This window comes from Onthophagus taurus, chromosome 7 (assembly GCF_036711975.1).
Source record: "Onthophagus taurus isolate NC chromosome 7, IU_Otau_3.0, whole genome shotgun sequence".
Classification (NCBI taxonomy): domain Eukaryota; kingdom Metazoa; phylum Arthropoda; class Insecta; order Coleoptera; family Scarabaeidae; genus Onthophagus; species Onthophagus taurus.
In genome coordinates this window covers 9,320,753-9,336,938 of record NC_091972.1, presented here as the reverse complement: position 1 = coordinate 9,336,938, position 16,186 = coordinate 9,320,753, and the positions used below count along the sequence as shown (strand labels likewise).

The window sequence follows — 16,186 nt, the reverse complement described above, 5'->3', positions numbered from 1 at the left end:
AATTTTTACGATGATGGTGAAACTCAAAATAAAAGGGGAAAAGATAAAAGTTATGATGACAAGTTAAATTTAGAAAATTTAAAATGTGTTTATAAAACGATATACAATATATTCGAGTTAACAAGTCGGAAAACGATTCTAAATCTTTCCGCCACGGTGCGAAACTAACGAAATGTTGTAGCGCGAAACTATTTTATAATATAGTTTACCTTAATAATTCAACTATTTTAACTGCAAAGCGGTGTAGTTTACGTTCTGCGCTAATTTATCGACTACCGATTTTATTTTTCTTGGCACGCAGTATAAATTTACGTCACACAAGTTAATGCCCCGTGGCTAATTTTATTGTGAACGCTGAAATATTCATCTAAAAAAACACAAACGCAATATGCAATAATAAAAAAGAATATTTACAATTAATAATATAGAATATTAATAATAATAACACTAGACTCATAGAATATTTAATAACAACTAAAACTTGAACTAACACTAGACCTAGAACTAGAACCATTCGGGTTTAGCCGTACGTCTCTCAAGACGGCTAAACCCGAATGATTCTAGTTCTAGGTCTTGTGTTAGTTCTAGTAATAGTGCAAAACTAGAACTAACACTAGACCGAGAACTAGAAACATTCGGATTTAGCCGCACGTCTTTTAAGACGGCTAAACCCGAATGATTCTAGTTCTAGGTCTTGTGTTAGTTCTAGTGATAGTGTTAGTGTAAAACTGGAACTAACACTAGACCTGGAACTAGAAACATTCGGATTTAGCCGCACGTCTTTCGCGACGGCTTAACCCGAATGATTCTAGTTCTAGGTCTTGTGTTAGTTTTAGTGATAGTGCTAGTGTAAAACTAGAACTAACACTAGACCTAGAACTAGAATCATTCGGGTTTAGCCGCGCGTCTTCAGACATCTATTAAATGAGAATTCTACTTCATAACTATAAATGATCTACTACTCTACTTCAGAAATGTAACTCATTATGGATTAGGCGTCTTAAGAGACGTACGGCTAAACCCGAACGATTCTAGTTCTAGGTCTAGTGTTAGTTCTACTTTTCCTTCAATAAAAATATACAACAATCTAGCGTTAAATAACAATTAAAACTAGAACTACCGTCCTTAATTTATACATCATATAGACAACTCGGGGAATAGTTAGATTCCATTTATGAGCGCTAATATCTGTATTTAAATATATTGATATATTAAATAATGTTAATAGTATGACTTAAAAATATTTTGTCCGTTATATCCGAACTCCTTTTAACGAGGTCCGTTATATCGCGTTTTTCTGTACATATATCAATGTTTAAAACGGTTTTAACTTAATCCTTTTTAAAATTATTAACCATTCAGATTCGACTTTTATTTTCTTCTTTAAATTTATTGTTATCTGTTAAAATACACATAGTGCAGTAACCTAGTTAATCCTGCACTAAAAATACAACACTCAACTCTACTTTAAGATCTTAGAGTAGTTTAGAAGGCAATTATCGAATTAATAAACCATGTCATCTTGTGAGAGCGTGTTAAATAGTTATTTTCTTAGAATAAGACGAAATTATAACTAAATTAGGTTAAGTTATGAAAAAAAATCGAAAAAATTAAAGTAGGATAAAATATTTCGGTTCAAATCGCTTATAATAATTCTTTGATGTCTAATTTTAGTTAAGTTTGCCATAATGAATGTAAAACTAAATAAGAAAAGACGTATTAAATGACTTTTCGTGTCTCAAGATTCTCAAAATTCTAATTTTGGTTTTTAAATCAAATTTAATTTAGTTGACGTTGATATTTTAATAAAAAACGATTAAGTGTTATTTTTAAAACACTTTTCAGAAATCACCAAACCAAAATTATCGACTTAATTCGAAAATATTTAGAGCGATTACACCTATTACCAAACAAATTCTCAAACGCACACGTGAAATGTTGTGATCTACAGCGATTTCGTAAATAAATATAGGAGGAGTTTAACCAATTTTAAATCAATGAAAATCTTTCATCGCGCAATTAGAATTCCAATTAATCGTGTAATCAATTATTTGTTTATCTAAAAAAGAACCTGGATTTCTTTTAAACATTTTTCAAACAAAAATCGTGCAACACTTTATCACTTTTCTTTCACGTTATCTTTCGTAATCGACAAATATGTGCGACGACAAAACGTCCTCGAGAATTAATTTTTTGAGGCCGTCCAGATAACAAAAAAAAAGTTCAAACAAACCCGTTGAATATCATCATCATCATCCTAACAACACTTCTTTTTTATGAGGGGCAAATATTTGAGAGCAAAGCTTTTGATATTCTATTCAAAATATAGAGACGTCGTTGTCCGAATGAACGTTTTCTTTCCGTTTTGGAACGACATCAAACGAAAAAAAAAAAAAAAAAGAAAACAAAGAAATACACTAAACTAGACCAAAACTAAACGTTCTTTATAGTTACGAGAAAAACCATTGCGAAAAAGATTTTTTTCGCTAGTTTCTCGTGCGTATGCAAATTTGTGTGTGTGGAGAGTAGAACGAGCACGAAAATTACCGGCTACTTAAAGTAATCACTTTGTAAAGAGTAAGTAAACCGATAGGCGAAACACGGGAGGTCGGAATAACATGTGATTTCAACTTGTTGTCGACGGGAAATTGTTCAAAGAGAACAAGATCAAATTGAGATAAAGATTTCTATGTAAATAGAAACGTTTTAAGTACTTATTACTTATTTACCGATGTCTAAAAGCATGCAATAAGATTTTGTAATTCAAAACCATAACCGTATAAAAATAAAAAATTATATACCTGATCTTGTTTGGATTTTAGAAGTAAATTTGGGCCTACGGAATAAAATCCTCCACTACGAACGGTTCTACTTGTATATTCTTCAGACTCAACGACCTAAAAATGTATATTAGAAAAGAAATAATAAAAAAATACATCTAATTAATTGAATTGAAAATTTTACTGTTTTTAGCTCATTAGCTAATGGGATCGTTTGAGTTAATTGGAGGAATTAATTGGTTTAATTGAATGTTGAGTGTTTGGTGAATTAATTTTTAATTATAATTGGTATTTTATTAAGAAATTTAATCAAACATGATCGTATTTTTTCTTATAAAACCCTCTTTATTGTAATAGCTTATCATAAAGTAGAATTTGTCATCTTTAATTTAAAATTATATCATAAAAATGAGCTTAGGGTGATTTTTCAAAGAATTTCACATTTTTATTTAAACTTTTATTTACATCACCCCATAGATCATTCTATTGACTTTTAGAAGTCGTTTCAATTTTAATTTCATTGACTTGGGCCGTCTTCAAGGTTCCCTATAGCGTGAGCTCATATGCAACATAAATCACGTCTTTGGCTCACGCGCGTTTTAAATCCATCCGGGACGAGAGATCTCGCCACTGGACATCTCCACATCATCTCTCGAGTGGTCGGTTGCAATTTTCGGGTAGTGGTAGTAGCGAGACTAGAAAGATTTATCGACTTGCGTCAGTCTAATATAAAAGCGATTATAAACTAGGCGCGCAAGCAATAATTTTCTATTGAACGATATAGGCCGGCCGTCGCTTTTGGACAACGACGACAACGCACGCTGATATAGAATATAGCTGTTAGACCAATTCGAGATCAGTTTTATCATCATCGTGACCGCGAGAGATTATTATCGTTACTAGAACGGGTTTTAAATGTGCAACAAAGACCTTTGGCGCCTCTGCAATTCTATCTCTTCAACAATAATTTATTATTACGTTCAAGACCATTAATTCAATTACATTAAATTATCTAACATGTTTGTCCTTGCACTTATAAAAGTTTAAATGTACTCCTTATAAAAGATCAGGGCAAGTTGAATAAAAAAAAGCAGTCATTATCAACCGCACCTGATTATCTGGATAACGTAACAACCATCAATTTGCAATTACGTCTACAATTACCTGCTGTTTGAAGGCACTCGGTTTTGTTAGTGTGTGCAGTTCGTGAAGTGTTTACCATTTAGTTCTCGATCGGCCTTTTTCATTTTGCGAGGAGAGCCTCAGGCATATAGCCCCCACGTTCGTTTCAATTGCGAACATTAAAGCCCAACGTAATTGCTCCGATATAGATGTAAATGCGTATGTATCGAGCTATTGATGCGAATTTGAACTCACTTAACAGGTTCTGCCTTGACTCAAGAAGATACATCAATTAAAAAATAAATAAAATAAAATTCGTGCTAATATTACATTCATTGACGATTGCATCCAAAAATAATTGACAACATCTGCTGTTTATTTTCATTTTGTGTTGGTAAAATAACAAAGAAGAAAACAGCACACAATGATATAGGTTGAAAAAAAATCTGCGGTTGGTCTTGATGGAATACCGTCAATGCATACCAAGTAGACGCCACCGGTACACATTTGAAAGCGAAACACAAAACGTTTTACATGCGCTTCCTCCAATAAGGAAACGGCTCCTATAAGCGCGGCATTTTTCTAACTTGTCGCTAGTAAATCCTTCTCCGTTCCGTTGTGGATCCTTTAAATCACCCGGCTTCGTCCTTCGGTCGGTCCTCATTTCTGGGGGGCGCCGCAATTCCGAACGCATGCAGCATTTGCATCTGAATACGCGAATGAATTTATTCTATTGCTTCGATTAGAATTCGCCGATAAAGTGTTCCGACGCCCGTTCTTATGGAAATTACCGTGTCGGCGGCTCTCATATTAGACATTTGCTAAACGGGTTTTGTATACACAAGTAGATAAAAATACGATCTTACAATAACACTTTATCTTTTTTTCAATAAAATTGTGGATTCCAATCGATACATTACGATGTACTGAAACTTCATTAAATACTTTACAATTACAATGTTAGATTCTCGTTTTCACAGTGACAGTATAAAGTTATAATTATTATCATAAGTTGCATATTTAAATGGAATTAAGTGAACTTGTAGAAAGAGTTCAGTTTAGGATTATCTAAGTTCGTAGGATATTTAAATGCAAGAAGGTTGAAGACTTGTTTCTATGGAATACCTAGTTGGTTAGCTTCGTTTGTATATTCTAACCAAGAATTTGCAAAAGCAAGATCTGTAGCATGTGTAATATGAACAATTTGCTTCGTAGATCTGACGTAAGACCTGTAGATGCTTATCAAAAAGTTGAGTTGTCCACACCGTTTATACTAGATTTTATAACTCGAATCACGGAAAACGATCCACACCCAGAATCGACCAGAAGTTAACTTAAGAAAATCAAAAAGAGCTAAAAAAAGGTAGCGAAGCAAAAATCTGAAAAAAAGGATAAAATCTAAAATGATGAAAGAACTCAAACAAGGAATGCCTAAATGATAATCCTGATAAACCTCCATTAGTCCCTACGAAAATTAAACTAAACGGAATTGAACGCTAACGGAATTAGTAAGATATCGGAAGAACTATTGAAATTTGCCAACAATGAAGAGATCTGTAATGATGATAAGTGTAACTTATTTCAAATCACACCAGTCTAATAGAATACTAGAAATGACAGAAAGGAACTGATGTTTTCCAAAAGACAAGTCGATCAATTTCGGCGATGAAGCAGGCTTAATTGTATACATCATAGAAACTATTGAAGAAGGAGATATCCAGGAAATAGGCAAATATTGGTAGTGATCTGGGGTGGACTTAAAAGCAAAAAGTCCAATATGAGGAAGCCAAATAACGAACACCAAGCGAAAAGAACTGCGAAAGACTATTAGAAATATTTACTATCTGAGCAACCTTGCTGGAGATATAGTAAACAACCTGCATAGAAAGTTAGATCAGGGCGAACGAAAGCGGGAGAAATGGTCTTCTTGACTATTAGGGGCGTGAGGCCAACAACCTCAGTCTGTAGAAACAAAAACAGTTACGAAAACTAAACAGCAACGAAAAAAGAACAATGATTTGAAGATCGGAAATTGGAGGAGGGTCGCTGAAGATCGGATAGATTGGAAGAGGAGAGTGGAGGAAGCCAAGGCCCACCCCGGGCTGTAGCGCTAAAAGAAGAAAAACTGTTGAACTGCCTGTTTTGTTATTATTGGAAGGGGAGAGAATGCACACTTAATCCTCATCATTCTTCTATGTTTCTCCCCACATACTTCTCGTCACTGAGGTTGCTTGAAACCGTCAAGCACGTTTTATGATCATAAAATCACAATAATTGCTTCACTGATCGACAAGTAGCTGAGTCTTGAGTCTTCTATATGGACTCTGTATGGAATATGATATTTAGCTATATGATGCAGCATTGTTCTTTCAATTACTGCTATTGTCAGCAAATCTGCTGCAAATATTTCTAGACCCAATCTTCTAAAAATCGCCTGACGACTCTAATATTTTAATACAGTGAGATCTCATTTAGTATTTCTTACAGATTGCAGATTTCCACTAGAATACTCTGAATACCGTACACTAATGGTGGAAGGGATGTCCGGCAACTATCCGGTATCCGGCTTATCCGTTTTCTTTTTTAAATCCGGCTTTGGCCGGATATTAAAAACCTATTACTCAGTACTCCACCATTCACAGAAATTAGTATCTCTTTTAGGTGTTGGACAGTGCAGATAATAATCAAGTTCAACCCCAATAAGACTTTTTTCATTGAATACAACTTAATTTATCATTAGCAACCTCATTGTAACAATCCCAATACGATATATAAAATCTCTTGTTGCAGTTTCGTCTAGTTTTCTTCTCTTCGCTTGTATTATTAATTAAAGTATCCTCTTTTTAATGCAAAAAGCCGTTTTGAAAAATCACTTTCAGTTCTTGAGAAAAAAATTTTTAAAATGATCGACAATTTTTTCGAATTTTGCAATTTTCGCCGATTAAAATTTAAAAATTCGTATAAAATCTAGTTCTCGGAATATGAGTATGAAAATTTTCCAATGTGTTAATAAAAGTGTCCTCTTTGCAATGAACCAACACGTTTTGAAAAATAACATTTAGTTTTTGAGAAAACAATATTTGAAGTTTTGATAAAATTTTTGATGTTGCAATTTTCATCGATAATTTTTAAAATTCGCTATAAAATTAATTTCTTAAAGGATCCTTGTGGAAATATTACCAATTATTAATTAAAGTATCCTCTTTTTAATGCAAATAGCAGTTTTGAAAAATCACTTTTAGTTTTTGAGAAATAAATTTTTGAAATAATCGACAATTTTTTCGAATTTTGCAATTTCCGCCGATTAGATTCTAAAAATTCGTATAGAATCCATTTCTTGGAATATGAGTTTGAAAATTTCCCAAAGTGTTAATAAGAGTGTCCTCTTTCCAATGAACCAACACAATTTGAAAAATAACTTTTAGTTTTTGAGAAAACAATATTTGAAGTTTTGATACAATTTTCGATGTTGTAATTTTCATCGATAACTTTCAAAATTCGCTATAAAATTCACTTCTTGAAAGATCCTTGTGGAAATATCACCAATTATTATTATTATCCTCTTTTTAGAGTTGCTTCGTTAGTTAAATCTGGCTGAAGGGTATGTCGAATATCCGGTATCCGGCTTTTCGCAAAATCACCATCCGTTCAATCACTACCGTACATTGTAGTAAGTATAGACAGAAATCTAGGTCAATAAATGAATTCTCTTCAGATCAATCTAATAAAAATCATATCCAGTATTGGATTTCAACTGGGATGATATGAATACAGTTTTGGTTTCAGTATGCTGTGATTCCAGTAACAAATCTGGCCCAATACTTGAATTGGTAATCATGTAAACGGCTAATTCAGCTATTGTTCTGGGTTCAACTGGGTTCATTATGTTGTCATCAAAATTATTATCCAGATTCTTTAAGTTCAGAAAGTACATAATATTTTACTGGATATTCTGAATTAATATACTATTCAGATGATAAATTCAATTAATTAAGTTTATTTAGTTAATGCAGATACAACATAGTAAAATATAAGTACGTAAGATATTTCATATAAAATTAGGTAACAAAAGACAACTTCTTTACTTGCAAATTTTTATCCCACCATCAGCAAAAGAAGAAGCCGCAATTGACAAAAACTTTTTAAAATTTTTTCTTTGGAATTTCATGTTCAAAACACCATAACTTTTTTTCGTTTATAGTCTTAATCGACTTTTCGGCTGATGATGGGGAGAGCTTCCGAAACATGTTCCAAGCTAAATAAAAATGTTGCAAGTGAAGAATTTATCTCTTATTACTTATTTTTAAAATATATTAATATAAATATATTAATCAAAACAAGATTTCTATCTTTATTAAAAATTTGTGTAAATTGATTTAAAAATAATCACTTTAATTCAATTTTCAGATGATATCTATTATCCCTCTAGATTTATTGGTTGTTGCCTAACCTGTTTTTATTTTGCTTGTGAAATACCCGCTGTAGGTAATCTTATCTGATTCTTATTGTAAGACGTGCCTCCGTCAATCACCAGTCTTCAATGAAGATAGATCCGACCGTGATAATTTCTCTCCGGGTTTCGTGTTCATGACGCCTCACACAGAAAAAGTGTAAACTTTCATTATATTAAATTTTTAACTTTTTTTAAACATATTTGTTTTTTAATCGATAAACAAATTTCAATGTAATAGATGTTTAATTCATCGCGAAATAGTGATTGATCGGCGTAAAGATACTGGTGAAGTACGCGATCTTGAAGAGTGCCTCGAAAGCAAATGAGACCATTAAATATCTTCAAAGTCATTCCTATTTTAGTATTAATTAACGATTAGTTTTGCATTAATAAGATTAGTCAACAAACATCTTACTCAATAATATAAATAAAATTAATTTCATAATAAAAATTGAAAATTATATATTCCTTTGATCTTATTATGTGTTAACAAAACGATGATTTTCTTTGTAAAAGTGCCAAATATGCTTGATTGAAATAAACATTGAAATGGTGTAAACGTGTTGGAACGTACGATGCATTTTAGAAAATTGAAATGTTTTAAAAGTGCACTGAGCTCAGTTATCGTTTAAACTGGTTATTAATTTACGTTTATGGGCCATTCTGCAGCAAAGGAAAAAGAAGATAATAAAGATTAATGCCAACGTATGTATTATAAAATGTTGGAAAATTTCAGAGTCCCACGTTCATCGTAAACTCGCATTACAAACGAGCACGAGCCTGACCAAATGTGGCCAGTCAGTAACTACATCGTAAAACAAACTTTCAAAATTTAACAATAAAAAATGTCTTCACCTAAAAAATTATATCTACTTTATGTGATTACTTTTATGGATAACTTTCCTCGTCAAATTTTTTTCTCATACATAAATTATATTTTCGTTAAGCTCATTTTACAAGATTATTAACGTCCAATGCAAGATAGAAGACGATTCCTGACGTTAATTGAGCTGTAATTGAAAGCGATACGGGTGTGTGTTAACATTTGCGGAAGTCTGCTGGGTAATTAGGTGCAAAAGCGAACGATTCTATGGTTTCTACAGCCACAAGGAAGACGTTGTTGGACGTCGTTAAGAGATGTAACCGATCTACAACCGTATCCCGACTCAATTTTTTAATCTGTTTCATTCCTCATTTTCCACGCATTAATCGATACTCTAATTGAAAGTTACTTCAGTTTCGTTATGTCAATCATACGGTAGAATAAATTTAAAAAAATTATAATTTTGGGTTGGTCAGTGATTAAATAGATGTGGTGATTAGTTTAATCCGCGATTAGCAAGAATTTATTGCAGTCGTCATTTAATAATTATACTGTAAAACTCGTATTATTAGTGACAGCTGTTCATCAAGTTAATCATCTGCAATAATACTAACATAGAAATTATAAACTAATCAGCAACGTTTCCGTAATAACTCTTTGATTATGATTTATTATTTTTAAATATTTGTTAGTTGTATCATGTTAACTGGTAATTTTGTTATTACAATGTTTCTTAACCATAAATATTTATTTTTTGTAGGCATAAATGGTGTCCTACTTTTTTTTGATTCTATTAGAAAATCTTTAAACCATCGTTATTATCATTGTAGTGTCGTGTCGCATTATAAAACAATAGGAGACCGAAAGCTCAAATCGGTGCGATACAGCAGCATGCGTACTACTACACTTGCGAAATGATCATGATCCCGCATCTAGAATTCCCATTCCAATTACCATAGCGGGTGATCCACACGTTCGATATAAGCACAATAGGGACTCTCCAATCTCCACATATGATCTCGTGCGGTCGTTATACGACGTAGCGACCTATAAGAGCTTGTTGTTCGCACCTAAAGGGTACCTATAATGTACGCTTTAGAGTATAAGGAGCATCTGCCACACAGAAAACCACCGTAAATACCCATCGTGTTTATAAAGGTACACACCGAGACTTTCTTAACCAAGGAAAATATATTCTCCCATTGTTGCGGTAATATCGCGATAAGTAGGTTGCTTTTGGTGTTAGTCCGGCTCGAATATTAGGCGGTCACGTACCGTATAAAACCGTTTGAGTTGTTGAAATATTATTGACGGGCGGAGCCACTTGAAAGGAGAAAAAAAACGATCCTTTTAATCCCGTCTTTTAATATGCAAGGTATGGCGGTAAGGGGTTGGTGTGATAAATGTGATACGTGTGACTTGAAATGCAGTTCACAGATAATTTCGGTAAAATATTAATTTTAGAGCGGGATTCAAGACAAATTTGATGTAAAAATGTATTCGTATTAATCAAGTAGATCGCGATAAAAAATTATGATTTATAAAGTTTTTTGCCAAAATAAATTTCATCGATTTAGACAAAGTTTGTAATTATATTTAATCTTTTGCTTTGGAACAGTTGTGGAAAGATAATTGTGGTAACAAGCTGATTTTTCTTTTCTAGTCTTTACTAATTGAAATTTCTTGGTTAAAGTGGCTATTTCGGATATATAATTTTTTATTGTCCGTTAATAGTAGCTTAATAAAAAGTTGTATACCTTTTTAGACAACTGACTTTTTTTTTAGATCTAATACAAGAAAAAATACTTCAACAAGAAGAAACAATAAAAACATTATATGCACGTCTAGATTTCGTTGAAAGCAATTTAAACCAAGGAGCGATTCAAAAAAGACATCAAAATGTCTAAAAATGGTCTTCGACAGCATCAAAACACACTACCAATAATACTTAAAGAAAACAATATTGATATATGTGTTATCTCCGAAACTCACTTTAACGAGAATCGTATATAAACATCAACCATTACAATATTTATCACACAATTCACCCGAGTAATGCGGCTCGACATGGAAGTGCAATTATTAACTAACTAATTGGAATCTATTTCAACAAACATTAGATAATAAAATTCATCTTAATGCTTTATGAAAACAAACGAAGACACAAAACACGAAGTAGAAAAGTTCTTAAAAGACATACAAAACGCAGCCTGGGCCTCAACACCAATTTTAACACCAAAACCTAAATCTAATATGTATCGTAAATTCATTAGAGAGAAATTGCAGAAATCCGGAAAACAAGAAAGAAATGGCAAATCAATAGAATTCCTAGTGATAAAACTAAATTAATAAGATAATAATATTCAAAATTACTTAAAAGACCTTACTGACGATGCCAGTACTGATTATTCTCTGTGGAAGGCAACAAGAAAGCTTAAAGTTCCAAAAACACATACACCTCCAATTCGAAATAATAATGGAAATTGGGCTAAGAGCAATTCAGAAAAAGTTAATTTATTTGCTGAGTCTCTGAAAGAAACTTTTACATCAGACAGTCCAACAACTAAGCTTAATAGTGTCCCTAGCATAATTCAAAGTGGTCAGCAGAGTAATATACCAAGTGTAAGAATGAAAAAACTGTATTATGAAATATAAAAACTAAATATAAAGAAATCAGTAGGCTAAAACGGGCGATTACAAAACTATTACACATAATTAATGCTGCTTTTAAACAGAAATACTTCCCAAGCATATGGAAAGTTGCTGAAATAATAATGATACCAAAACCTGGTAAACCCCCCACAGATGTTACATCATATAGGCCAATCTCATATTACTCTTACTATCAAAACTGTTTGAAAAATTACTATTAAAAAGACTAAAACCTGTCATAGAAGAAAAAACCCTAATACCAACACATCAATTTGGGTTTCGGAATAAACAGGCAACAATAGACCAAGTGCATAGAATAACGAATACTATCGAAATAGCAATGGAAGAAAATAAAGTCTGCTTCGTCGTATTTTTGGATATTGTACAGGTGTCCCAATTTCGATGTCCGCATAGGCTATCTCCGAAACTAAAAGAGATAGAAAAAAAGTAGCTTACATGTCGTGATCTCGTTTTTCGAGAAAATGCTAATGCCGAAAACTCCGAACAGCTATCGTCTTTTGTTTTCGCCTTATCGGCAAAAACTGAAAATTTTGCAAAAACGACAATCGCGAATATCTCACTTATTATCAAAGATGAAGTATTATAACTAAAACATTATATGGGCAACTTTTTACGAAGAATTCAGTGACGTAGGTAGAATTATTTTTCCATCTTTTATTTTCGAGATTTTAGACCTAACTTTATTTTTTTAAATGGAAACCATAGTTGGCTATGACCTAAAATAATTTGTTATTTTCTTCTGATAACAAATATATATAGTTTGTCGGGTATATTTCTTATAGTTATTGAATAATTAACAAAAATTCATTTTATTCTATCTAAAACTATTGTATGTATTTAAAAGTTAATGCTGTTATGGTGATAACCATACCATGATGGAAAACATTGTTTCCAATTATTGCCAAAGTTTGTAGCAGTATTTAAAAATTCACTAACAACTCTGGCATTAGGTGCTGGTGCTCCGTCATATTGAAAATATATCATTTGAGACATATTTAATGGCAAATTGTCGACCAAAGGCTCAATGTGCTGCCTTAATATATAGAGGTATTTACGTGAGTTTAAGTTTTTATGGTAGATACTATATGCCAAATATCTATTATCTAAAAGCGCACACCATACATTGAACCCTAATCTTCTTTGAACACTCAGAGACTTCATCGGTCCAGATGACATTTTGCACAAACAGCAGATTATTTAATATTTCTAAATATCATCTACAAAATTCTAATCTTAGATTGACATCTCCGGCACGTAAATAATGAGTAAGCTCCGCTTTGTATGGTTTATACTTATTTTTCTTTCATATTCGGGAGCAGCGGCTGTTGGGTCAGACGTCTTGTTTAATTTCTCTGCAAGATGTTGAAGGATTTATCGCAATTGAAGCCAACACATTGACTTCATCCTCTTGCAGGTCATTTTGGTATGTTTTTGCACGTGGTTTGGGGAAGGACCAAAAATCTATTAAATTTTCTGCTAATCTGCTGAAGGTTCTTACGTGCGGTTGTCTTCTTTCCGGATACCTTGTGAAATAGAATTCCGCGGCTAACGTGGCATTCTTATCTGATAACATATAGCGTTCCATCATGTTACATTTTTCATAATTTTCGAAATTCATTGTAAAGTTTTATTCAGTTTTGTTATACTTTGACACTTAACATGCTGGTGCATCGTACCAGCACATAATGCCAGACTTGTTATCGAATTTTTAAATACAAACTTTGGCAATTATTTGATACATTATGTTCCATCATAGTATGTATGGTTATCACCAAAGCAACATTAACTTTTAAATACATACATTAGTTTTAGATCAAACAAAATGAATTTTTGTTAATCAATAACTATAAGAAATATACCCCACAAACTATATATATTTGTTATCAGAAGAAAATAACAAATTATTTTAGGTCATAGCCAACTATGGTTTCTATTTAAAAAAATAAAGTTACGTCTAAAATCTCGAAAATAAAAGATAGGAAAAAAATTCTACCTACGCCACTGAATTCTTCGTAAAAAGTTGCCCATATAATGTTTTATTTATAATACTCCATCTTTGATAATAAGTGAGATATTCGCGATTGTCGTTTTCGCAAAATTTGCAGTTTTTGCCGATACGGCGAAAACAAAAGACGATAGCTGTTCGGAGTTTTCGGCATTAGCATTTTCTCGAAAAACGAGATCATGACATGTAAGCTACTTTTTTCTATCTCTTTTAGTTTCGGAGATAGCCTATGCGGACATCGAAATTGGGACACTCTGTACAAGCTATCGACAAAGTCTGGTTAGATGGCTTAAATTACAAACTAGACCAAATACTACAATCAACGTATAGTCAACTATTAAAATCGTATCTTTCTGATCGACATTTTATAGTAAAATACGAAAACGTTTATTCACCATTACATGAAATACAAGCCGGAGTTCCCCAAGGAAGTGACCTTGGCCCAACATTGTACTTACTCTACACATTCGACGTTCCTCAGGTACCAGAAACTTTAACAGCTACATTTACAGATGACACACTGATCTTGGCTGTTGCAGAAAATGAAGTAATTGCAGCAAATAAGTTACAATTGGCCTTAAATTCAATAAAAAAACTGGACCAAACGATGGCTAATAAAACAAAATACAAATAAAACGGCATACATAAACTTTACTTATAAGAAAGTAAACTATGCCCCAGTACACCTAAATGGTAATGCAGTCCCTTACGCCGAAACCGCAATATATCTTGGTATGACGCTGGATGCCAAACTCAAATGGAAAGCTCACGTCAAAAAAAAAACGTGATCAAATTTAGACATCTATATTGGCTTATTGGCAAAAAATGACTAAGTAACAAGTTGTTAATATACAAGCAAGTGTTAAAACCAAAATGGACATACGGAATCCAACTGTGGGATTGTACCTGCAAGACAAATGCAAGTCTGATTCAAAGATTCCAGAACAAAGACTAAGGTGCAAAGAGAATGCACCCTGGTATATAAGAAATACCGACCTCCATCGCGACTTGGAAGTAGCATCGGTGTCATCACAAATTGCATCATTCGCATCTAAACATGAGAAGAAAATCTACGATCATCCCAACATCGAGGCCATCCAGCTTCTCGACAACGAGTATGTCCTGCGTCGCCTTCAGAGGATGAAGCCGTTCGATTTAGTGACCTAGTGCCCTAGTCGATTCAAACGCGAGCAATAGTGTGGAATTATAACAAAAACAATAATACCCTAAACGTGTGTTCCGCGTATCGTTTTTGTTTTGGTCTTAAAACGGTAAAAATATGACAATATTTATCTATATTATGGGTAAAGCAAAGTGAACCGCTGGAAAAAGCTGCAAAACATTATCTAGTTTAATTTGGTGTTAAAAATAAGTAACTAATTAGTATGTATTTACTAGGTGTTATACAATTGTGCTATGCATAATATAGAAAAAAAAACCTTTTTGACATTTTTTGAAACAAGTTGAGTGTGCTTAGAACCATATCAACACGATCTGTAGAACCCATGGCATTAACATAATGATGACCAAAATGAAATGGGGAAATGTTGTATCAGAATAAATTAGTATGTTTTTAATGAACTTTAAAAGAATTTAATTTATGATATGTAAGTGGAAAAGTTTAAAATTTTTCTGAATTTGACAATCGGAAGTCTCTCCTTGAAAGTATTATACAATATTCTCAACTAATAAGTTATTATTTTTATTTAACATTATTTATGTTATGTGGCAAAATTTGTTTGCATACAAAAGACTATGTCAAGGCTTAAAAATTGTTCGGTTTTAAACGAAACGATATCGAAATACGACTCGGCGACATTATCGGAATGGCCGTAAATAGTTTAAGTACCGTAAAATATGGGACTATTTAATAGAATTATGATTAGAGTTATGGTTGTGTGTAATGGATGGCGTTCGGTTGAGTAACAGAAAAAAATTTCTCTCGGACTCGATAAGGAGAAAATCAAAAAAATCATTACTTCACCTTTAAGCTCAGGATTTATTATTACGAATATAAATTCGGATGCAAATTAATTTAATCCACTTTAAAGGTACTATTTTAGGTAGAGCTTTAATTTGATTCAAATTTATACTTAAAATGCGTCTCTCAACAATTTCGAATTAATCAACACATCAAAAATATCCCGTACAAAAATAGAATCTTGTTCAAAACTGAGGACATGTCGTCGCAAAACTGATTTCGCACTTTGAGAGCGTCCCTTTGAACTCGACACGTTCAAAACCAACTTAAGACGTTGACAGTGATTAAACAAAGTAGCTTAAAAAGGTAAGCAAAGATGTTGACGAAAATAACGGAAATATCTTTAAAT

General features: G+C 32.7%; 1 protein-coding gene across 2 annotated transcripts in view; it reads right to left on the bottom strand.

The window, feature by feature from the left end:
• The window catches only part of LOC111424501 (thrombospondin type-1 domain-containing protein 4), a 99,058-nt gene that overhangs the window by 34,877 nt on the left and 47,995 nt on the right, over window positions 1–16,186 (bottom strand). The window contains exon 7 of one of the 2 annotated variants that reach the window (XM_023058053.2): window positions 2,802–2,897. The exons of the other annotated variant lie outside the window; for it this stretch is intronic. Coding sequence (XP_022913821.2) covers window positions 2,802–2,897 — 96 coding nt within the window. The remainder of the gene's footprint in view (window positions 1–2,801; window positions 2,898–16,186) is intronic. 2 annotated transcript variants of the gene reach the window in all.